The 23,017-nt window shown below is 36.2% G+C and overlaps 3 protein-coding genes across 7 annotated transcripts; 1 reads left to right on the forward strand and 2 right to left on the reverse strand.

The window, feature by feature from the left end:
• Positions 1–3,587: 3,587 nt before the first annotated feature.
• On the reverse strand, positions 3,588–10,687 carry LOC137950406 (vacuolar protein sorting-associated protein 22 homolog 1). Its single transcript, XM_068796853.1, has 7 exons — positions 10,532–10,687; positions 10,353–10,463; positions 7,421–7,556; positions 6,825–6,979; positions 6,582–6,689; positions 3,928–4,017; positions 3,588–3,826 (listed from the first exon to the last, which is right to left on the reverse strand). Exons 1-7 carry the CDS (start codon positions 10,580–10,582, stop codon positions 3,734–3,736), a joined length of 744 nt encoding a protein of 247 aa, XP_068652954.1. The 5' UTR covers positions 10,583–10,687; the 3' UTR covers positions 3,588–3,733.
• Positions 10,688–15,981: 5,294 nt separating this feature from the next.
• LOC137950161 (uncharacterized) lies at positions 15,982–17,052 on the forward strand. Its single transcript, XM_068796542.1, has one exon. It carries the CDS (start codon positions 15,982–15,984, stop codon positions 17,050–17,052), a length of 1,071 nt encoding a protein of 356 aa, XP_068652643.1.
• Positions 16,830–23,017, reverse strand: LOC137949934 (SWR1 complex subunit 2). Of its 5 annotated transcripts, XR_011111908.1 has the most exons (13): positions 22,857–23,017; positions 21,865–21,934; positions 21,213–21,284; positions 21,061–21,104; positions 20,696–20,984; positions 20,229–20,304; positions 19,996–20,115; positions 19,809–19,877; positions 19,222–19,264; positions 18,806–18,871; positions 18,389–18,612; positions 17,557–18,304; positions 16,830–17,263 (listed from the first exon to the last, which is right to left on the reverse strand). XR_011111908.1 is itself a non-coding variant. In XM_068796187.1 (12 exons), exons 1-11 carry the CDS (start codon positions 22,919–22,921, stop codon positions 18,420–18,422), a joined length of 1,107 nt encoding a protein of 368 aa, XP_068652288.1. In that variant the 5' UTR covers positions 22,922–23,017; the 3' UTR covers positions 16,830–17,263; positions 18,389–18,419. The 5 variants fall into 5 exon arrangements, 4 of the variants coding, with proteins under 4 accessions (XP_068652288.1, XP_068652286.1, XP_068652285.1 ...); XM_068796187.1 differs by lacking the exon at positions 17,557–18,304; XM_068796185.1 differs by lacking the exon at positions 16,830–17,263 and having other exon boundaries at positions 17,422–18,249.

Here is a 23,017-nt window from a genome sequence, read left to right on the forward strand (position 1 = left end):
GTTGCGTATTTTGCCTCTGGTTTGACTCCATTGATTGCTATACCCCCGCAAGAAATTGTGAAAGGACGAAATCCTGCTTTAATTTTGTTCATTTCTTGGATGGGATTGTAGTTCACTTGTTAACCAGTGATCTTGTTTCATTAGGCTGCAATTAGGTAAGGTTTGCGGTGGACTTAAATTAGATGAGGAATCTTTTCCTTTGATTTTGTTATGGTATATGGAATTGTGGCTTTTTGAATGAGCTTCTCCAGCTGAATAGCGAGTACTAATGTTAGACTGTGGCGAGAATCAAGTATGTGAGAGGGGTATTAATATGGGGCATCGGAATATCTGATAGAATTGTTCTGTTAATTCTGTTTTGTTTCTCTGCTTTGCTTGTTTGCAATTAATATCACAGCTTTTTCTGGCCTAGTTGGTGCTAGTGCTCTGGGATGCTCTGTCAAGGTTGTTTTGTACTCTGAATTTGATTGAAATTGTGTGTGAAAGGCTTATGAATACAGTGTTGTTTTTTCTCCTTCTTCTTTCTCTTCCTCTTTTTCTTTTTTTTTTTAAATATTTATTATTTAATACTTAATATTTATTTTAAATGGAAATGAGAAAATGGACTCATTAGAAAAGATGACTCCCGAGGGAGGGGAGAGAATTACATACACGAGGATACAATTGTTTCTACCAAGAAAGCTAAAAAGCTCTAAAAAGAAAAGAATTCTGCTATGCTAAAAGTGAGGTATTGTTGTCCAGTGTGATTTCTTATGGGGTTCAATGACTACATTGGAATTTTCTTAATGTAAAGTCTTGGCTTCAACTCTTGCAGGTGTCTGGGTATCTTTGATCTGCCTGTGCAACCAATATTCAGAAAACATAATTTTACTTTGAAAGCCTTTCCAAAAAAAAAAAAAAATCCTTTGAACATTCTTTTTGCTAGTTCTTTTGATTTCTTGTTCATTTGAGATATTGAGTAATATTTTTTCTTAAGCAGCAACTTGTGTTAGGGGCTAGATAATTAATCTAATATGATAATAAGATTCAGTTTCTTAAGCAATAGTGGCTCTCAGAACTCTAAAAAGCAAGATTTAATTGTGGGTGGCATGCATTTTTTTCCAACTGTTGGCTCACTTGTTCTAATCATTGGCCATTTGCTTAGAACTACTGCAAACTTGAGGAAATATACCTGCATATGTGAAGAGCATTATCTTTTCAGATTTTTTCTTAAGGACCTTTTGAATCTTTCATGTTTGGCTTTTATCTTTAATATTTGAAAGATTATTGTGGTCAAGGGAATACTGTTGATTCACAGCCTATTTCTATTTCTGTGACTTGCTGATGTCCGATACAATGACTTGCAAGTCAGATGCAGTGCAGAGGATTTGATAATTATGATTTACATGGAAAACTGCAAGACTACAGATTTGGAGTTGTTCTTGTTATGTTGAAAATGTGGTTATTTCTTACTTAGGGCAAGTAATAAGTTATGCAAGTACCCAGCAATCCATAGAGATTATAGAATATAGTGACAGCAAGCTTCTTACTGGGGATCATCATGATTCACCTTTAGCTGATGGAGTTGCAAGTACTTTTCTTTGGCCACAATGAGGTTTCCTTTTTGGTTCAGGTAAAAAGATGGTTAAGTCATTGCTACAGGTGCTTTAAAGTTGAAAAAATGCAGAAAGCTCCAAGTAAGAAACTTACTTTTCAAGTGATTCAATTGTTTTGGTCTTTGCTATCAAATGCTTCTCCATGCTTTAAATAAAGCTTAACCATCTAAAAGAAAAGCTTCTCCATGCCTCTTTGGGATTATCAGTGCAGAGTCTGTGCATATGCATATTGATTGGATAAAAGAGAAGGGCCCAAATGAAGCTGTATTCAGTGAATTTTGATTGATGTTTGCACTTGTTAGATTTCTTTGGTGGATCTTTGATCTCTATATGATAGTAAGGTCTTAGAAGGACAGGGGGATGGCACCTCTCGGAACTCAAATCTTTTGAGAGATCAGAGACTTTCAGTTTGGTGATACTAATTCACATTGTTTAACACTTTTTAACAAAACCTTCTGAGCATTAACGATAGTAATCAACCAAAGTGAACGTTTAATTCAATGATCGAAGTCGAAGTGTCGTTTCAAATGTATACTCTCTTGACGATTGGCATCTTTAGTTCTCTAGTCCAAATCCGCACAGACTGTAACTTGTGATGGAGGACCGGGCTTCACTTCTGCTCGTTACAAACTCCATTTCTGTAGTAAAGAAAAAGTTGACGCCCCTGTTGGGGACCTGCTCCTACCGAACGCATCATCAGGAGGGTGAGTAGTCGTCAGATCTCGGAAGCATTAAGTTCATTATAGGCCTACGTCAAGCCAATAAAAAACGTATCAAACAGGCAAACTTGACTAGAATGAGCTTCAAGAGTTCTCCTTGGCATCGTCATTTGGCTCACGCAGGGTACATGGCTCCTAATAGTGATCGGTTCTCAACTTTTGCTACGGTATTATAATGATTCATGTGCATGGTGTGCTAAGTTTTAAGTTTATTGCATTATTCGAGAGGGAAGAAGGCTGGATTCAATCTGCCCATCTTATTTGTATTCTACCTGAAATTTTCTTTTCTGGGAAAAAAAAACACTCTGTTTCCAGTCGTGTTATTATATTTATAATAAAAATATTATTTTTTGTTACTTAAAAAAAGAATAAACATCTTAAACAAAGAAATCTCGTTGAACATAATTTTGATCCGCAGAGCGACATAAATAGAAAAAGAGAGGAAGATGAAACACTGTAGATGGTTAGCTACTCGGTTTTGTCAAATTTCAAACACCATCCATAGATTCACACCCATTCAACAACCAAACCCTTTAATGAAAGAGAAGATTGACAAAAAATGGCTTTTTTGAAGCGCCCCATCTGCGACACAGCAGCTCTAGTGCTGACTTGACCTTCACTTAGTGGCAATGGTAGACGGAGACTCTGGCTCTTGGACGTGGTTGGCAAAGGAGCACGAGCACTATGGCTATAATAAGAGCCACGACGATTCCTGTGAGATCCATGCTGCTATCGTTGGAGTCGGAGCAACAGATCTTTCCCATCTTCTCCTCGTTTTTTCAGAAGCAAGAAAGTTTTAGCAGCGGAGAACTTTTGCAGAGCAAATACAAAAATAAAGACGTGAGAGAGAGTGCTCTCCAGAGTTTGGATACTTCTATCCACTCGACTTCATTTAGCGAACCAGAGATGCCCACGTACCCAAAGCCGTATTTTCGACCCATCATTCTCAGTGCTGAAAGGACTGTGACAGTTTACCGAGATCGTTAACTATCGAAGGATAGCCTTTCTTGTCAATGAAGTTGCTGCATAGTTTTTGGAGAATCACTCTGCTCATTAAGGAAACCTTCTGTGGACACCTTGTGCATGCAAGTAAGAGAAGGTCGTAAGAGTCCCTGTGTTCTCTTCGTTATCCTTTCTGTGACTCATTTGCCATTTCTAGAAACTCCATTTCCAGAGATTTTGGAGTCTCGCTAGGTGAAACTTTAATAGTTAATTGTTAGCGACAAAAGCCATGCCTCAGACCTGTACACTGTAAGTTCACTAACACGGCTGGTGAAATATAAAATAGTGGCCCTCTTGATTTTTTATAAGTTGCCACCGTCTTAGCCTGCTTGAATTTACTCCAGTAAACTACGAACGGAATCTTCAATATTTTTATAGAACAAATCATTACACAATTGCATCAGACCTCTCAATCGGTCAGCTTCCAATTGCAGGAACGGAATCCACGCAAGGAAACCAGTAACGACGTATGCCATCCTTGTGACCGTCATCGACCATTGAAAGACCTTCCTGTGTAATTGGGAGACAATGGCGGCAATCAGAAACAACAGCAAAGTGAATAACACAATTTAAACAAGTAAAGACTCGAGCTTTTGAAGGTATATACTTACTTCCAATAAAGTTTCAAGGGCATCAAGCGCTCGGCCAGATGACCATGACAGGGTTCTCTCAACTTCTGCTGCGGTTACATAGCCTCGAGCCTGACATAATGAAGCAAGAAATACTAAATCCTTTATATGATATAACAACGGATAAACTGACTCCTGTTTGGATATAACCTTTCCATTATTGAACAAGAACCATTCACTACGACCACTAGTCCAGGTGAAATAAGCAGTAGTACCCACATTGCTACATTAATGAATCTACTCAGACACCTTCTTTTGTCCCTCATTTTGGTGAAAATACCAACTAAATCAATATTTGTATTGGCACACCATTTTTATTAAAGAGCTTGATTAAGAAATCCACTAAAAATAACTGTACTCTTCTATGACTATTGGAAGGTGCCAAAATCCAATATGAAAATGTTACTGAGATAGGTTTCCCTATAGTGAAGTTCATGGAAGAACATAAAAAGGTTCTTTGATGCAGTACATGGCTCAATTTTTGGAAAGTTACTTTATAGGAAATTACTTTTTTTGGTACATTCTATCTAGGGAAAGTCAAAATGTCTCCACTTTTAGCAGTTTCATAGTTTGTGTACAAGTCAAAATTAAGAGAGTTTTTTTTTTAAAGTGTTTGCTTAGTAAATTTATTTATTTGTAGTCAATTAAGAAAAGTCATAAATTTTAGTAAGTCCATTGTTGGTGGTTTAGTAATGGAAAGTTCTATTATGGTGATATAACTTATTTTGGCAAGTTCATAGTTGTTTTAAATCTGATGGGTCTATACTTATTTCTGTTGTAGTTCATCAAAGCTGGCTTATTTTCCAACTAGATATTAAAAATGTCTTCTTATATGGTGACCTTGAGGAAGAAGTCTATATGAAGCAATATCCAGGGTATGTTGCTCAGGGGGAGACACATAAGGTATGTCAACTCAAGAAGGCACTTTATGGCTTAAAACAAAGTCCACGAGCTTGGTTTGAAAAAATTAGTCTAGTTATAACCATGGGATTTCGTAGAAGCTATTGTGATCACTCATTATTTGTTCTGAAACGACCATCTGGAATTATTATCTTACTGGTATATGTAGATGATATTATCCTATTTTGGAGTAACAGATCAGGCACTAAAACAGTTAAATCCCATTTGGTGAATAACTTTTAGACTAAAGATCTGGGTTAGCTGAAATATTTTCTAATCATTGAGGTAGCGAGAAACAAGGAAGGAACAACACTAACTCATAAGAAATATGTTATTGATACGCTTCAAGAATATGGTCTTCTAGGGGCTAAACCTGCGGATACACCTATGAAGGTAGGACTTGATCTTTATAATGATCAAAGTCCAGAACTGAAAGATAAAACAATGTATTGAAGGCTAGTAGGCAAACTCATTAATGCTACAATTACTAGACCAGATATTTCATTTGCAGTGAGTTAGTTCATGGAGCATCCACGTAAGACTCACTTAGAAGTTGCACAAAGAATCTTGAGATATCTGAAGGGAGCACCAAGAAAATGTCTCCTTTTCAAACCTAATAATTACTTGAGGATTGAGGTTTTCTCTGATACTGACTATGTAGGCTCCAAGTTTGATAGAAAATCAACCACTGGATACTGTGTATTTCTGGGAGGAAATCTAGTCAGCTGAAAAAGTAAAAAGCAGAATGTTGTTGTTCAGTCCAGTGCAAAAGCTGAATATAGAGCAATGGCCCATACTGTCAGTGAGCTAATGTGGATAAAATTTGTTGTCAAGGAATTTAGTCTCAATCAAAAGGATCCTATGATTATGTATTGTGATAACCAAGCGGCAATCTTCATCGCAAACAATCTAGTCTTTCATAAAAGAACAAAGCATATAGAGGTAGATTGTCATTTCATCCGAGCTGCAGTATGGGAAAGCGGTAACTACTCCATATGTTCGGTCTAGTGATCAACTCGACGATATCCTTACTATAGAACTGGAAAGCGTGAATTTTGCAGCAAGCTGGGATTGTTTGGCATATACTCTCCAGCTTGAGGGAGAGTGTTGAAAAACAAGAAGAGGGGTATTTTGGTCATTTTACATTATCATTATTTATATTTCTTAATGCAATCTTGTTCTATGTGTCAAACTATGTCTATGGACCAAATTTCATGTAAATATGACAAGTAGAATAGGAGATATAGAGAATTAGGGTTTTCACTTCAAGTAAGGGCAATGATGTAAATTGTACTCAATCTCTCAACCCTAAGTTAAAAATAGAGGATGAGGGACATGCAGGTCCCCCATCTCAGTCTCTTTCTCAATTTTTCTCTTCTCCACTTTCTCTCCTTCTCATTATCTCTCTTCAACCTTCTTTCTTTTTACTTTTTTCATAGGAGAATAGTGTAACTTCAAATCAATTTTGAAGAATTAATGTAAGTTTTTTTTTAGTTTCTAGAGCAATTTTGTTATCTTTCCTTTTTTCTGAGAATAGTTTTTTACTGGAATTTTTCTTGTGCTAGCTACTACTAGTTACAAAAACAGCACCTGAAATTTTAAGTTATTCTTTTTAAACTGAAAACCAGGAATTTCCTGGAGTTGAGAACATAGAGGTAGCCTTGTCTATCAACAATATTTCGTTAGTTCCGTGGTGTTACTCTTCCACATGTGATTGACTTCAATTGGATACAGACCTGAGCCAGCTCCAAAATTTCATTATGGTCTTTGTTCAACTCAGTAGGAACGGAGCGGACAAGCTTTTTCTTTCCCACAGAAATCACCTCAAAGCCACTACCCAGAGCCTGCAGCAAACAAGAAATCTTGAAAAAATGAAAGGGACTGCAAGCAAAATATGTTAGATTATATAATTCCACTTCCAATACTCTGGTGAAGCAAATGGCAGCATATATATGATAGCTCCAGATGTGGAATCGCACCTTCAGCTTGCTAATTGCTCGCAAGCAATCATCTTCAGTGACCGATTCACGAGCAGTTTTTCGCTTTTGACAGAGTAAACTGCAAAGTTCCTGCAAATTGATCAAACCTCCATTGTGGGACCTAGTAGCCAAGCAAATGTCAACAATTTGTACCCCTGCCTAGCCAAATATAAGCAATATTTCAGTGACTGTTTCCCCATCCACACCTCAGTGCAGAACGTATGGCTACATTCATTTCATGAAGCAAGAGAGCAGATATAATTTATCAATCAGATGAGTTTCCCAAGACTTCTTTCTTTCTTTACATAAATAAGACAATCGCTGGGTTGGTTGATTGGCTGAAAAAGACAGAATGCTTTTGATTATAAATCTATTTGGTTTTAGTAAGAGGAAAGTTATTCTAGGATATTTATAGCCAAAAAAAGAGTTAGGACACGCAAACTTAAGTCCAAACATAGTTAATTTTTCAGTCTACCTCTCATCCATCTAATGTTTCATCATCAAGCGCCAGAGAAGATTACAAGCAGCAAAAAAGCATTGGAACTGCCCAACCACATAAAGTATATGTATTTGGATCAAAGTAGATTGATACTGACCAAGTTCATAGTAGAAGTCACCAATTCCTAGCAACTCCGCCCAGAAACCCTTGTTGGAGGCCAAAGGATCCACTCCGACCTTAGCACACATCTCATGAAATTGAGATCTGAAGGCAGGATTCTTGCGTATGTCATTCTGCAATAATCTAACAAATGTTAGAGATTTTAGACTGTTGAAAGAACCAGATCAGACTGGCAGTCCAAACCAGTTAAACCAAAATCGAAATTCTAGCTGGTTCTTACAAATAGAAACCCTAAATTTAGTAAAAGCTGGATCACCAGTAGGTTTTTCAATGTTTGACTGATTGGTAAATCTCACTGATTCAACTCAGCCTTTTCACGTGGTTTCTTAATTTTACATTTTTTTTTACATTATCACTTTTATAATATTTTAGGCATTCAATATTTTAGGCATGCAATGGATAAAAAAATCAATTATTTCAAGATAGTTTTAATTCAAAATTAAGGATCGTGAGAAAGTAAATTCCTGACCAATTTTCAGCTTTTACTAAATGCTTCTACCACCACAATTTTAGTAAATGCTCCTGGGAGGCCTCATCATTGAATCTCATTTCTAATTGTCTTAAAAAAAACCAAAGTAAAGTTTAGCATGATGATGCATGTCATTGGTACCACAATGTAGGGACAGAAAACAGGTGAAGCTACAGAAGATGAGCAAATGATAGTAGGCGAAATGCAAAAGCAGCAGAGCAAATTGTAAAATTTAATTAATAAGCAGGAGATTATATGATAGTATATCAGAGTAATATTGCATCATAGTATCTGATAGAAAATTGTAAACCTCAAATTCCCGTTAATAGTACGTTAGAGTAGCATTATATGATGGTATACATTGTAAAACTCAAATTCCTGTATGGAACCTTCGACTAACAACTCACTAAACTTATAATCTGCTCATGTATCTCCAAATATCAGGTCCATCAGATGACTTTTTCATTAGAGAAGCTAACCCAGATATCCTACTAAAGATAACAAAAATGAATGAAGCAGAGAAGTATGACTGATCAAATGAATTTAAGCCCATCGAACCACAGGTAACATGTTAACACAACTCTTAGGAGAGAGCGAAAGTTTTGCATACCTAACTACAAGAATAACAATACAAAGGGGATGTTCCTGCACAATGAGATGTTGAAGGTCACATCCCTCCTTGGAAAACTTATCAGCAAAACAATTGGCCAATCTAAGAGCCTTGGACCCAGAACCAGGATATCAAGAATAATATTTTGCAACTCTAAACAAATGTACTGAAATATCTGATGGCTCAATTCCTTTCTTGCACCAGCCAATACCACGAAGTCACCTTCCACCAATAGATGGCCCCAAGTTTGCATTTAATCTTCAAACCAGTGAGAAGAACCCTATGGAAAGCATTCATTTGAGCCAACTTCCAACAGGTCTGGATTAAGGAAGTAAAAAGACCCCCTACCACAACAAGCTAGACCTTGATTACGATAAGAACTTTCATCAAAATTACGTTCATTTATTGCATTCTAGAAGGAAAACAGTAAGAATTTCCCCAAACGTCACTTGAAATATCTTGGATTTTTTCATAAATTCAACAGCTCCAACACTTTAAATTTCAATTCATTTTGCCTAGTGACAAGTTATAAAAGACATAAACTTCAGTTTGCAGCAGTCTTTAAAGGTTTCTTCAGTTGAGTATCACAACTGCTATTTTCTGCATGATCAAGCGGGAAGGGGACAATTTTTTTAAACTTTTGTCAGAGATTCAGCTTTCCACAGATTACATTAATTTTCTATATTAAAAAAGAAAAATAGATAAACTAGTTCATTCTTTATTTCCTGTCTTAGGATTTTCGCTACTCCCAAAATACTTCTTTAGATTTTTCACTTAACAAAAATTTCTTTTCTGAACACTCAAAAGAAGTCTCCTTCTTTCTTTTCATTACTCTTGAATTGGAACTTTGGCTCAGCGCCCACATGAAAGGCTTCTGACGTACGGTCATGGGTTCAAGCTCTTCCGAGTATGGGGGCATCATGCATGCGCGCACGTTAAATTTTACCATAATGACACAAATAGATTAAGATCCTAAATCATCTTATGTGCAAAGTTGACCCCCTGTAGAGATCCTCTCTAACTACACCGATTAAGAAAAGTAATACAACACAAGAATGTTTTATAAAGGCAAATACTCCTTAATTGAGAGAAAAAGTAAAATAAATTCTAGACCATAAGCACTTGCACACATTGGTTACAAACTAAAAGACTACTCACATTTGTTGGCATTCTACAAGGTGATATAAGTAACCACAATTACCGTTTCTATGTTTCTCCACAACTTTTGGAATTTCAACCAATAATCAGTGTTTTCAACAGTAATATGTTCCTCTTCTGCATTACTTCTAACTCCTGAAAAGGGAGCAACTGAAGACCAGTCATCTAGACCCATAACTTTTGTTTTTGGCCTCCATAAATATGATAACAATTACCAGAAAACGTGCAAAAGAAGTAACAAACATGATAACAAGCACCAGAGACTCAGACATATCATAAAGTGTATCATTTGAGGAGAAAATAGAATAATGCACACTAGAGGTACAACTCAACACACATGTCAAGATCCCTTTAACAGTACCATTTCCCTGCTTATCATTCAATGGTTCTGATATCTGTCAATGCATGACACCAAAGAACTCGATATAGCCTAAGATCTTGAAATCTCATCCTCTAATCACATTTGGTATATCAGCTCTAAAAAAAGAACTAACTATTATAAAGAATGCCTGATACAACAACAACGCAGCAATTTTACATATGATCAACCCACCGAATCGTCTCCTAGCCGTTATTCCAAATACTTCCAATATATTTGAGCCCTTATGAATGAGTTGTGATTTCACATGGTCCAAAAGCAAATACCACATAGTAACTAAAAATAAATCCAACCTTGTGTTTACGAGCAAATTCTTCTAACTGTGATCGAAAGGTAGTAAGCTGCTCCTTCATGAGATCTGTTCTAATCTTTGCCACATTTTCTCCGAGCAATCGATATTGATCCTGCAAAATCGTCAACCGGATTGAAGGTTGAAGAACGGGGAAGATAACTTGTTTGAAGAAATTGTTACCCTAGCAGCAGCAGCTGTTTGAAGACCACCAATTCCAGGCCGCCGCCTCATTGTTCTGCGATCACAAGTTCGCGTTCCCCTGAGGATTTTCCAAATTCTGAAAAAGTGCAAGGAAAGTCGTTCAGAGAACTCAATTTGACAGGCAATTATGGGTTATATTCCCGCGAAAAGTCAGAGGAAACTTCATGCTATATAAAACAAAAGACCTGTTGTGATTTTTTTTAGCTTTCTCATATGCACTTCACACTGTCAGGTCAGCAAACTAAACCAAAATGCTCTTTAGTCCCTTTGCATGGTGGGTTCCAAAATGTTAAAAATGTGTCCAAAAACTAACTAGCCAAACGTTTAAAAAAATTTCTCAAATTTGCCTAAATCCAACTTTATTATATCTCAATCTTTATATGCTCATCATGTATGAAAGATTTTGACCTTTTGATTCATATTGAGTTCAACTCCAAATATTAGGGGTGTGTTTGTATCGATAGGAAAGTGTGGGAAAAATGATAATAAGAAAATTTTCTCATTAGAGATGGAAAAATTTTCTCGATTAAAGTAGTTCTTGATTACTTCTCTAATTTTTTATTATTTATAAAAAAAATAATTTATTTCTAGTCTAAATAAAAACATCAAGAAAACTGTCCAAAGGTATTTTTTCCAATAAAAAATTTTTCAATGAAAAATGGTAAAAAATAAAATAATTTTTTTGTCGTTTTGATTTTATTTTCCTATTGTGACAGAACCACGTAAGATCATTGCCTCTTGTGCTATTGTGTTAATTTACTGATATTCTGCATTTATTTTCGATTTCTCTCTTTGTTATATGCTTCGTGGCGAATACTCTGGTTTATGTGTTCGGATTTGGTTTCTCCGTTGTAACAAATACAAACAAGTATTTCACATTCCCTCTCACTTTCCCCAGGGAAATTACTTTACATTGTAATCCACTTTCCCTCCACAATTGCACCCCCCCCCCCCCCCCCCCAAAAGGTATAAGAAAAATTTCAATGTCTCTAGCTCTCTCTTTTGACTTCAAATAATGTTTCTTCAACCGTGGATAACGGATTTGTTTATCAAAGGTTTGATCAGAAAACTCTTATTCAGCGTTTTTGAATCACTGGGGAGAGCAGTAGAGGTAGCCAACTAACTGTGATAAGTAATATAAGATAATTGACAGATGAACGAATGACAATCTTCGCAAGGAAAATCAAATTTTTATTTTTTTATTTGAAGCTGAAATTTCTATACATCCATTTCACGAGAATTCTCCTCTACCAGTAAAATACCAATACCCCAAGCTAAGTAGAAACACAGAAGCAGCAGCAACATAGACAGCAACAAACCCAAGAGAATCAACCCAGTCAAGTCCACGAAGCTCTCATTAAGAAAATGAAACAAAGCAAGGAGTAGAAAGATGACACCCCCTCCAAGGCCGGCAAGAGTGATGAAAAACCAGATGATCGTTGGCCACTTCCGACTTCGAATCGTATCAAGCAACTCCTTCACAGTCAAATCGTTTCTGTAAAATGCCGCCTTGTGGATAGTTTTCAGCATGAGAACGAGCAAGATAACACAAGAAAAGATTGCTAGATTGAACTTTAGACAAGCCAGAAGACGAACTTCCGATTTACTGGGTAAGAGGAACCCCCCATAATATGGGTACCATGGGTGTGAGCTCGGCTGCCAAAGAACCCAACCGAATACCACGAGCAGAAGCAATGAAGATACAAGGATGATTAAGAGGGAGAAGACGGAGTGCCTCCAGTTCCTAGAATGGCTTCTGGGGGACTCCCGTGACAGTTCTTCATGGCCTGCAGCCATGGCTGAAGAAGATGGCATTGGATACCAACTCCATGTCTTCGAGGCGGGACCTTTTTCTCCTGGTAGATCAGACTTGGGAAGTGTCGAACGTATTTTATGATTATTGACATTTTCCCACTGCTTTACTTTGGTGTTATCGACTGTGGTGAATTGACATCTGTTTGTTGTTTTCTACGCTCGCCTGCTGCAAATGGGATTACTGAAGTTTTCTCACGACGCATTTTGACATTTTGATCACATTCAATTTGCTTTACAAACTCGTGTTTGTAAAACCGAACGATCACTGAGGGGCGCGGTCTGATCTCATGTATGACTTAGCCTACGGCTAGAGGACCATTTCCTCTTCTCACGTCAATGGACTGCGTCCTACCTACGGAAGTTTTTAAAAGGGGAATTTTACTTAAATACCTATTTAAAATAAAATATTTTTAAAAATACCAACGTCATCAAAATATTTCTAAAACTACCCAATTTTGACCGGTCAAATGCCTATGTGTACAGTTAAAAGCGACACATAAGCTTTAACTGCTTAAATGTCGCCACATCATCTATGCAGTAAACATAGATTGACACGTCGTCTGCTACATCATTATTTTACCATGTTATCTGCCACGTAAGCTGACACATCATTAAATAAAAATTAAATAATCCTCAGTATTCCACCGCATTGTTTTTCAAAATAAATTATTTTAAATGCCTTATGTGTCCCCTCTCATCGTTCTCCTCTCCTCTCCTCTCGCCCTCTTGCCGCCGCTCAGCCTCCTCTCCTCTCCTCTCCTCTCGCCCCCTCTCCTCTCGCCTTCTCGCCGCTGCTCGGCCTCCTCTCCTCTCCTCTCGCCCCATCTCCTCTCCTCTCACCCCCTCTCCTCTCGCCCTCTCGCCGCCGCTTTGCCTCGGCCTCCTCTGGCCTTGCCGTCTCTCCTCTCGCTGTCATCTCTTGGCCTCGACCTCCTCTCCTCTCCTCTTTCCCCCTCTCCTCTCGCCCTCTGACCGCCGCTCGGCCTCGGCCTCTCTCCTCTCGCTGCCGTCGCTCAGCCTCGACCTCCTCTCTTCTCCTCTCCTCTCCTCTCCCCCCCTCTCCCCTCTCCTCTCCCCCCTCTCCTCTCCCCTCTCGCAGTGCCTGCTGCCGCCGCTCCCCACCGCTCGGCTTCAGACTTCGCCCTCGACGCCCCCCTCTCAATTAAAAAATAAAAAAATATTTTAAATCGATAATAAAATATGTTAAATTAGTAAGAGTAAAAATTTTTAATTAATTATATATTTATTTTATTTTTAATTATTTTAAATATAAGGTAATAATAAATTTGAAAAAATGATAAATTTGATTTTAAAACTCAAAACTAAAATTTTCAAATTTTTTTATTAAAATAAATTTTAAATCAATAATAAAAAGGTGTTAAAATAGTAAGAGTAAGATTTTTTATAACTTATTATTTTAAATATAAGGTAATAAAAAGTGTACCGGTACATTTATTTTTTAAACTCAAGTAAAATTTTTATATTTTTTTAGTTAATAAATATTTTTAATTGATAATAAAAGGTGTTGTGAGATTTTTAATTAACTAATATATATTTTTAATAATTTATTATTTAGTAAATAATATGATAAAAATTATACAAATAAATTGTATTTTTAAACTCTAAAATAATTTTTAGGCTTCGAGACATAACATTTATTACTTTTCCCAAAGATAAATGTCCATAGATATTAGGTAATAAAAAATGTATCTGATTTTTTTAAAAAAAATATTTAATTTTTATTTAATGATGTGTCAGCTTACGCGGCAGATGACATGGTAAAATAATGACGTGGCAAACGACGTATTGATCTATGTTTACTGCATAGATGACATGGTGACACATAAGCAGTCAAAACTTATGTGTCGCTTTTGATTGCACACATAGGCATTTGACCGGTCAAAGTTGGGTAGTTTTAGAAATATTTTGATGACGTCGGTATTTTTAAAAATATTTTATTTTAAATGGGTATTTAAGTGAAATTCCCTTTTAAAAGATTTTAGAAGTTCACAAAGAAGTCCATATAAAGTTTAAAAAGTTACGAGCAGGGGGGAATTTTAGGATATTATCTAATTTTTTACATAATAACATAAATAACCAATTTTTTTAATTTATTCGCACAAATACCAAACTTTGATCGGTCAACTCCATGAGTGTACAGTCAAAGTGACATGTACAATTTGATCTATTATGTGGTGCCATGTCATCATGTCACATCAGCATTACGCCACATCACTAGCTAGCCATGTCATACCATTGTATGCAACATCATCCTAACACATCATCGATTTTTTAGAAATTTTAAATTAAATATTTAAAAATAATAAAAATTTAAAAATATTTTAGATACCTTTTTAGTTATGAAAATAAAATTTAAAATATAAAAAATTATTTTCTAAAAAAATAAATATTTTTGAAAATTATTTTATGATTTAAATAATTTATTTAAAAATTATTTTTTATATATAAGGTTATAAAACGTGTACCAATAAATGAGATTTTAAACTCTAAAATATATTTTTTTAATTATCAATATTTTATATTGATAATAAAAGGAGTTAAATAGGAAGAATAAATTATTTTTATTAATTAATACGAATTTTATGTTTTGTTATTATAAAAAAGGTAGAATATTCAAACCAACAAACCAGAATTTAAAATTAAATTATTTTTTACTAAATATTGTATTAAATTAAATAGTATATTCAAGTAAAATAATAACATTAAGGTATTAAGTAAAATAAAGTATTAGTTATATCAAAATATTTTTAAAATAATTAATAATCAAAATTTATATTTTTATTATATGAAAGTAAAGGTAATGAAAAATGTGTAAGAATTTTTAAAACAAGAAATTAATATCTTTAAAAAAATTAATTATAAAAAATTCTAAATCAACCATGAAAATAAAATAGGAGAAAAAATGTAAACTAAAGTGGAGGGCATATGTGGCATTCAATGACGTATCATCCTACATGAAGGATGACAATGACGTGTAAGCTGATGTGGTGTAAAACTCTTCATGTGCTGATGTGGCATGATGATTTGGCATCACGTTTTCAGTAAAAGCTTATGTGTCATCTTTGACTATACACAAGTGTTATTGATGGTCAAAGTTGAGTATTTGTGTAAATAAGTTAAAAAATTGGTTATTTATGTTATTATGTTAAAAAAATTGGATAATATCCTTAAAATTTAATAGTTCAACTTAAACAATGAGCACGATTTAACATATTTCTTGGAAGGTTACAGGTAACGATCGGGGTGGAAAATGAAGAACCCAACTGACCAATAGTCTTCAAATAAGACCTCAGTAAAATCTAAGTTATAAACCCCAATAGTGATTCAAGCTGTCAAATCTGCCCATTTTACTGTTAACTGTGCATTTAGCAAAGATGGTTCATTTGAGATGGGCTGTAAAGACCAGTAAAGAGATGTTAAAACTGTCCAAGTCGCCAGCTGTTGTTAGTCTGCTCTACCATTTCCTTTTAATTTTGTCTACTTTCAACTCAGACTTGGTCATAGTCATAGATGACATCTTCTATCTAAAACTATTTGGTAGCGAGTCACGATCTTGACATAAGCTAATAAAAAGTCCAAGTCAATGCTTGACAATGTCAGAGTACATAACCCACCCTACCCAAGAAACCATCACTACAAATGCAGTCTACACTAAAGTTTTGATCACAAAATTGAATCCAGGCACCACCATGTCCAAGGAAAAGAGCTCAGCTTTCATGGCCATAGGTGTCATGGGCATCCTAGGAGAGTCTTTCAGAATCCCTTTCAGAATGGGGAAACTGTCAATCTCCCTTGCTCTCTTTCTCATCGTTGCTTCTTCTATCATCTACATAGGTAATGTTTTTGTCCTCAAGCCATTGCTCATGGACCTTGTCTTGAAGTCATACTACCTACAAAATAGTGTCATAGGAACTCCGCAGTTTGAGGAATTAGTCGCTGGGATAGCAAAAGATGTCCGAGTTATTGTCAGCAGAGAAGTAATCTTCATTCTGGCTGACCATATTGTATCACTACTCACAATCGTCGCCACCATTTACGCATCAGCAGTGACTTACTCAGGGAAGCAACTGAGTTTTAAGGATTCCATTTTGAGGATGAGAAGCGCATGGAAGAGGCCTCTGATCACATGGTTGTGCATCATTCTCTTCAAAACCGGTTACCTCTTCGTTCTTGTATTTTTGACTGTTTTCCTTGCCACGATTGCTCAAGGTTCAGTGCTTTTGGTTGCCTTGGCTATATTAATTGTTTTATGTGGTCTTCTCTACCATCTCTACCTGGTTGTGAATTGGAACTTGGGGCTTGTCATCTCAGTAGTCGAAGATGGCTACCAGGGCTTCAGTGCATTTGGGAAAGTTTGGGAACTAATCAACGGCAGGAAGCTACAAGCCTTTGGTCTCTCCCTTGTGTTTACCATAGCAACCATGGCAATTTCTTGGATTCTTGGTTTGCAGATGAGAAATGCCAAGTATAGTGAAACAACTCATACAGCTATCGGGCTCATTCTGGTTGACTTATCCTGTTTGATGACTCTTTACTCCACTGTGGTCTTCACAGTGTTTTATTATGTGTGCAAGCAAAGCAAGGGAGAGGAGGTTGAAGTGCTGGGGATCAACACCTATAGCTTGGTGCCAACAACTACTCATGTTGATGCAAGTGTCCCATGACCATCTTACATACAAGACCAGAGGGAAATGCTGGAGAGAGAAAATACTTCAGAAAAGTGTTTTCCCTACGTCGTTTCCAGCTGCTACATTTCCGAAGAGTGTTTCAAAAGACCATTCATGTTGCCACTTTAATTGATATGTTCACATCTTATGAGTATGTCACTTTGTTTCGAACACCACAATTCTCAATATTCCCAAACAGTTATTGTCCCTGAAAAAAATATAGTAGAAAACAGAAATAAACCTCAGAATGCAACTACAACAAAAATGGGAGTATAGTAAGAAACCGAACTACAAAAAAGCTTTAAGTTCATCAAAACATGTTACAGCCAACTGACAGTCAATATCGATCAAATTTGTTATGTTTATTTTTAATAAATGGTCAAAGATGTTTTGTAGAAGCAGGAAGGAGATGTCGACTCATCAATACATATAATGCTTCATAAGAGAACTAAATTATTCTGTAATACATCATAAGCAAATATAAAATTGTCTGTTGCAAACCTTATAGGAATGACTTCATACAGGATACCCACTTTGCCCAAATACCGGTATCTATTTCCTCTTGGAAACAAGGCACCGTAATTATAAGAAATGAGAATTTCTGTTTGTTCTTTCTTCCAGCCATGACCAGTTTAAGAGAACAATCCTCAATTGTTGGGTACCCTTGATAGTCACTACCTTCCATTAAATCCACTTCCTCACTTCTCTTGGCATTGGATCGGTTATGAAATCAAGAAACAAGATACTCAAGTCTCACATTCCTGATGCATAAGAGCTTCCAGAAATGGTGATGGTGGTGCCTCAGAAATTGATTGATTTCAATCACCAGCTATAGTGAGCATTGACTGTAGACTCTGTATGATGGCTTCTTGCAAATGATTCCCCTACCCATGTAGACGGTATAATCTCATGAATGGCAACTACTTATCACCCTCAAAGTCCAAGAGGTCTTCCCTCTTACGCCCAGAGTTTACCACACTAAATGAATCATTAGATGATTTGATCCACAGACTCTTCCAGAACAGATGATCTGCAGAACCAGAAGAGCCTTTGACATCTGTTATCTCCCCATATTGGCACTGTTTTTCATTCATTATCATCATCCCTCATATAAACAATGAATAGGGCCAGTACAAGGGAAGGCAGCGACAGTGAGACCTTGTTACTTCAAACAACTCCATCATTCCTCCTCGCCTATATCATGAAGACTGCCAGCACTTTAACAGGAAAAGCCACTAAGACCTCACTCCTTTGAGCAAAATACGTTGAAACCATATAAACAAACGTCCAAATGCTACCAAAACAGGCGAAAGAAAGAGAGTTGAATACATACAGAGAAGGTATGGTGGATGACTGCTGAAGTATTAATCAGAAAATTGACTTTCAAGAGCTGGAATCTGCAGAAAGCGTGCTCCATATCTAAAACCCATAGTTTCAGATGCATATGTAGGGCCTGATCTTTTGCGTTTAGCTGAAAACCCTTGCCCAGCTATTGCTTCATGAAGATCTCCGTTGCTAATGATTTCCTTTTTCACATTAATATTATCTTTACAAAAACTGGAATGCAGAACAATAAGATGTGATCTTAGTCATTTGCTCAATAATTTTGAAGTCAAAAGGACAAAAGAAAGTAGGTATACAACACAAACTGAAAAAACAAATGGATCACAGGAAAAAGTAGACGTGCCCATATATTTGCGTTGTATTAATGAAAAGATTCCAAAGTAAGAGGGAATTAACCAAGGTTTACCGTTCTCGAATTATCTTGAATGCTTCCTTTGTTGCATAAGTTAATCCTGTCTTAGGGTCACGATACCTTCAACACCAGAACAAGATAGAGCTGTTATACATCAAAATGTTTTGACTACGACAACTACATAACTAGCTTGCTAAACTTGCTTTTGCTCGATCCTGATTTTATTGAATGTATGATCAACAAGCCGTGTATTACAAAGACAACAAAAGGTAAGAAGGCCAATAACAAAACTAAAAAAATAAATTGGTGATTAAATGAATAACTTAGCTGGGGCATATTTATGAGTTCACATAAAAATGCCTCCAAGTACGGAAAAACACGCCTTGCAAACATATACTTCAGATAAATGGTTCTGAATTTACAAAAGCATGATATACTTCAAGAGAACATCGGAGCTAAAGAGTACATACTTAGCAGGCAATCCGGTTACTGCACAAACAGGTTTTTGAGGATCTGTACAAGCAGATGACGAAGCATTAACAAACTGAAATTTACCCCCTCCCTCTCTCTCAAACCATAAAGAAACCACACAAGGAAGATAAGGGTGGAACACCTTATCAAGAAAAGAGAGAAACAACCAAACTCCGAGTTAAATACTTCAGAAACATAGTGCATATCATGAGATGAAACAAAATATGATAGGTCATAAAACCACAAGGTTTCTCAAACATTTTTTTGTTTGGGAGAGGGGGGGGGGAAGCAAATTTTATCAAGCCAAAGCCAGAGAACAAAGTACAACAAGCTAAACAAGATGGGGACTCATTACAACGAGGGATTGAAGGGAAACCCCTTGTTTAGCTAAGGATTCAGCTTATGAGTTCGCTGATCTCGGTACATGATGCCAACCACAAACAAACTGAGAAGATAAATCAACAAACTGACAAGGTTTCTCAAACTTTACCACATAAAGAAGGAAAGTACAACTATGACAAAATATTCCCACAGAGATACTTTTTATATCCACAATCGTACTTTTGGCAGATTTTCATTCACTTACAGGGGACAGGTACTGCAGATATCTCTGATTGAAATGACAAGCCTTTACTGAACTCCAACAATGTTTTTCCTGTTGAAATGTTTGAGATTAATAACTTAAATATTGAAGAGAAATGAACTAAAACAGATAAATGTCTTTTCAGAGACAAAGGATTACTTAAGGAAAGAGAAAAGATCAAAAGACTAACCATTTCGGGAAGAGAATCGTATTTGAGGACCACTATAAACTTCTTTATGGACCACTGCTCTTTTCTTAACTTCTTCTTCCCTAGCTAATACACGCTCCAAATTTCTTAAGTTCATAATTTCTGCAGTATTTAGACCAAGTATACAATTACAAACAGATAAATGAACCAACGAAATCAATCTTCAAGATAAATTGAATCATTCAGCATACCATCCCAAAGAAAGTAAACCAGACCTGTTTCGGCTGCTTCCAAAAGCATCTCTTCTTGTGTCATTCTTTTCTCTTCACCCTCTTTTCTCCGCTTTATAGGCTGAACAAAGAATAAAATAAAAAAAATGAGTTTTTAAACAACAAATTGAACCAAAACTGTCATGCTTGAAACACTTATAATCCACAATTTCCCCAAGTTCTTATGAGCTTACGTCACTTTGCACAATAAAAGATACAGAGAATTTTGTTCCTGCTATAATAATATAAACAAAATTTCAGAGTTCGTAAGATCAACAGCATCTAATCAAATATGTTTCCAGAAGCTTGAAATACAATTACATTTTAAGGACACTCTTAACATTTCATTAAAAAAATAATGTTCTCTTTTTCTTCCTAGGCATACTTTAAAGAGCTAAACTGCAATGTATGACACTTGACCAATGCTCTGTTTCTTTTAAAATAAGCAGCATTACAAAGCACAGAATACTAACCTTCATTGTCGCTTGCAGTGCTGCTCGTATGGCATCTCTCTCTGCTTGCCTCACAATTACGGAAGTTCTAGTAGACTTCCTGACAGTTTTTTCAGCTTCGGCATCATCCAGTACTTCTTGATGTTCAGGGACATCAGATTGCTGTTTGGGAGAAGATTCATCCTCTCTGAGAACTTGGTCTATTATTTCCTCTTTGGGATTTTTTTCTAACTTTGAGAGGACCTTCTTCTTGCTTTTCTTCTTTGCAACTGATTTTCCTGGGAAAATTAATCGCTTTTTCGTCTGAACCCTATTGGAAAATGTAAAATTTAAGTATCTAGAAATGGCAATTATAAGAGACTGTTGTTCTATAGAATGTGTCAAACCTCTCATCTACTTCATTTTCAACCTCTTCCTCAGGCTCAGGTTCCTATCAACATTAGAGAAAAAAATGAGATGCAGAACAGAGTTGTTTGAAGAAAAATGGCAAAGAAAACAAATAAACAATAAGGATGGAAACAGAAAAGGGTAAACTAACATCCTCATCAAAATCGCTATCAAACACATCAGCAACCTCTGCTTCTTCTTCATAACTAGCATCATTCTCATCCTGGAAATAACAAAGTCAAATGTAAAATATTTGACATAAAGAATATGGAAAAAGAAACTTAATAGCAGGAATAATCTCACATAGAGTTGAGAAAAATTTTGTGGTCATTAGTAGGGGAAAAGCACTCTTAACTTCAGCTAGTAAAAAAAGGACCTGTACCCAACTTTAAATGGTATTAAAGCCAGTTGTCCAAACTGTTGGGCTTAGTCCGTACCTTTTTTTATCGTCCACATCTCAAGCCAATTGTTTATTTGTTTAGGCTAGATGTGAGGGGGAACGTCAGTAGGAATAATCTTACATAGATTAGGTTAGGTTAAGAGTCACGGAAAACCTAGTGGCTATTAATTAGTAAAAGGCCCACTAACTCCTGCCACTCATTTTGGGATTAGACCTAGAGGCAACTTTAACAAAACAAAAAAACCAAGATCAGAGCCTAAATGCACAAGATGAAATAAATATAAGAGCCATTTTTTTTATTTTTTTGAAAGTAAATATAAGAGCTATTGAGTATATAGAATTTGTCAAATTGCAACTGGAAAGGAGAAAAGTGCAGAAATGATAGTATTGCAAGCTCAAAGACCTCTTTAAAAGCCTCTTGATTCCAGAACGTCTCATCCTCTTCAACCTCCTCATCAAGCAACTTCGTCATCCTAATAAAGATGACAATTTTAGTCACTGTTCAGAAACTCAGGCACTATCCAATAAATGATCTTGTGACAAAAAGAGATAAAGTTCACTTCATAATGAATGTAAAAGAGTAACTCCATTCCTTTCAATACCCTAATTACAAAATGAACCACATGAAAAGAGATTAAGTTTACTCCGTAATGAATGTAAAAGTAACTGCATTCCTTTCAATTCCCTAATAAAATGAGCCAAGGAAGACTTGTCTGTCACTAGTGGATACACTTAGCTTTCTTGAATGGCCCGATTATAAATTGTTCACCATTCTGTAGGAAACCATTATAAATTGTTCACCACAGGAAGACTTGTCTGTTCACCATTATAAACCATTTCTTGAATGGCCTCTAATGTAGGAACTCCATTCCTTTCAATTCCCTAATTACAAAATGAACCACAGGAAGACTTCTCTGTCACTCATGGCTTCACTTAGTTTTCTTGAAGGGCCTCAAATGTAAGAAACCATTATAACTTGTTCACCATACTGCTTAGCTGTTTTAGCTTTTAAAAGCAACCATCTTCAAGCCCCCGAACCTGATCTTTAATACACTTGTATTTCCAAGCCAAAAATACATCTAAAAGGGAAATCGAAATCCCTGTTTACACAACTCTCAAGCAAATATTCTAGCAGCTAACGAGCAAAAGACACGTTCAAATGAATATTAAAAAAAGAAAACAAAAATCAATACTTTAGATAACAGCTGAACTCCATCCAGTTGACACGCCCCAAACATAAAAACAGATAGACGAGCCCTATGAACGTCAAAAACTAAAATATCGTTCCAAAGTTCAAAATGAAATTGGTGCGCCAAAAAGAGTAGGTTTAAGATGAAGGAAAAAGCCACACGAGCAGCATCAAATTCAACGACGTAGAGAACGAACGAAAAATACCTTTTTCCTCTCGTTAATCGAGCAACACGATCAAGAAAGAGGGTTTCCTCTTCAGGATTCGTCATTATTCCAGGCTCAAATCACAGCGACTTCAAGAATAGGGCAGGTGACGAGCGCAACAGCAAAGGACCGAGCTATGGCGTTATGCGACGGGGCAATAG

The sequence above is a fragment of the Aristolochia californica genome, unplaced genomic scaffold (genome assembly GCF_029961685.1).
Source record: "Aristolochia californica isolate CCGP_79_NKW_82.1479 unplaced genomic scaffold, dmAriCali1.0.hap1 SCAF_14, whole genome shotgun sequence".
NCBI classification, from domain to species: Eukaryota; Viridiplantae; Streptophyta; class Magnoliopsida; order Piperales; family Aristolochiaceae; genus Aristolochia; species Aristolochia californica.

What these genes read in the sequence shown, in the direction of transcription:
- LOC137950406 (XM_068796853.1), bottom strand. Translation starts at nt 10,582, where the DNA reads ATGAGGCGGCGGCCTGGAATTGGTGGTCTTCAAACAGCTGCTGCTGCT. An exon ending in GAGCAATTAGCAAGCTGAAG is followed by an intron (nt 6,690 to 6,824) that starts GTGCGATTCCAC and finishes TGTTTGCTGCAG; the next exon opens with GCTCTGGGTAGTGGCTTTGA. An exon ending in CCCTTGAAACTTTATTGGAA is followed by an intron (nt 3,827 to 3,927) that starts GTAAGTATATAC and finishes CCAATTACACAG; the next exon opens with GAAGGTCTTTCAATGGTCGA.
- LOC137950161 (XM_068796542.1), top strand. Translation starts at nt 15,982, where the DNA reads ATGTCAGAGTACATAACCCACCCTACCCAAGAAACCATCACTACAAAT.
- LOC137949934 (XM_068796187.1), bottom strand. Translation starts at nt 22,921, where the DNA reads ATGACGAATCCTGAAGAGGAAACCCTCTTTCTTGATCGTGTTGCTCGA. An exon ending in CGATTAACGAGAGGAAAAAG is followed by an intron (nt 21,935 to 22,856) that starts GTATTTTTCGTT and finishes CATCTTTATTAG; the next exon opens with GATGACGAAGTTGCTTGATG. An exon ending in ATAGCGATTTTGATGAGGAT is followed by an intron (nt 21,105 to 21,212) that starts GTTAGTTTACCC and finishes TAATGTTGATAG; the next exon opens with GAACCTGAGCCTGAGGAAGA.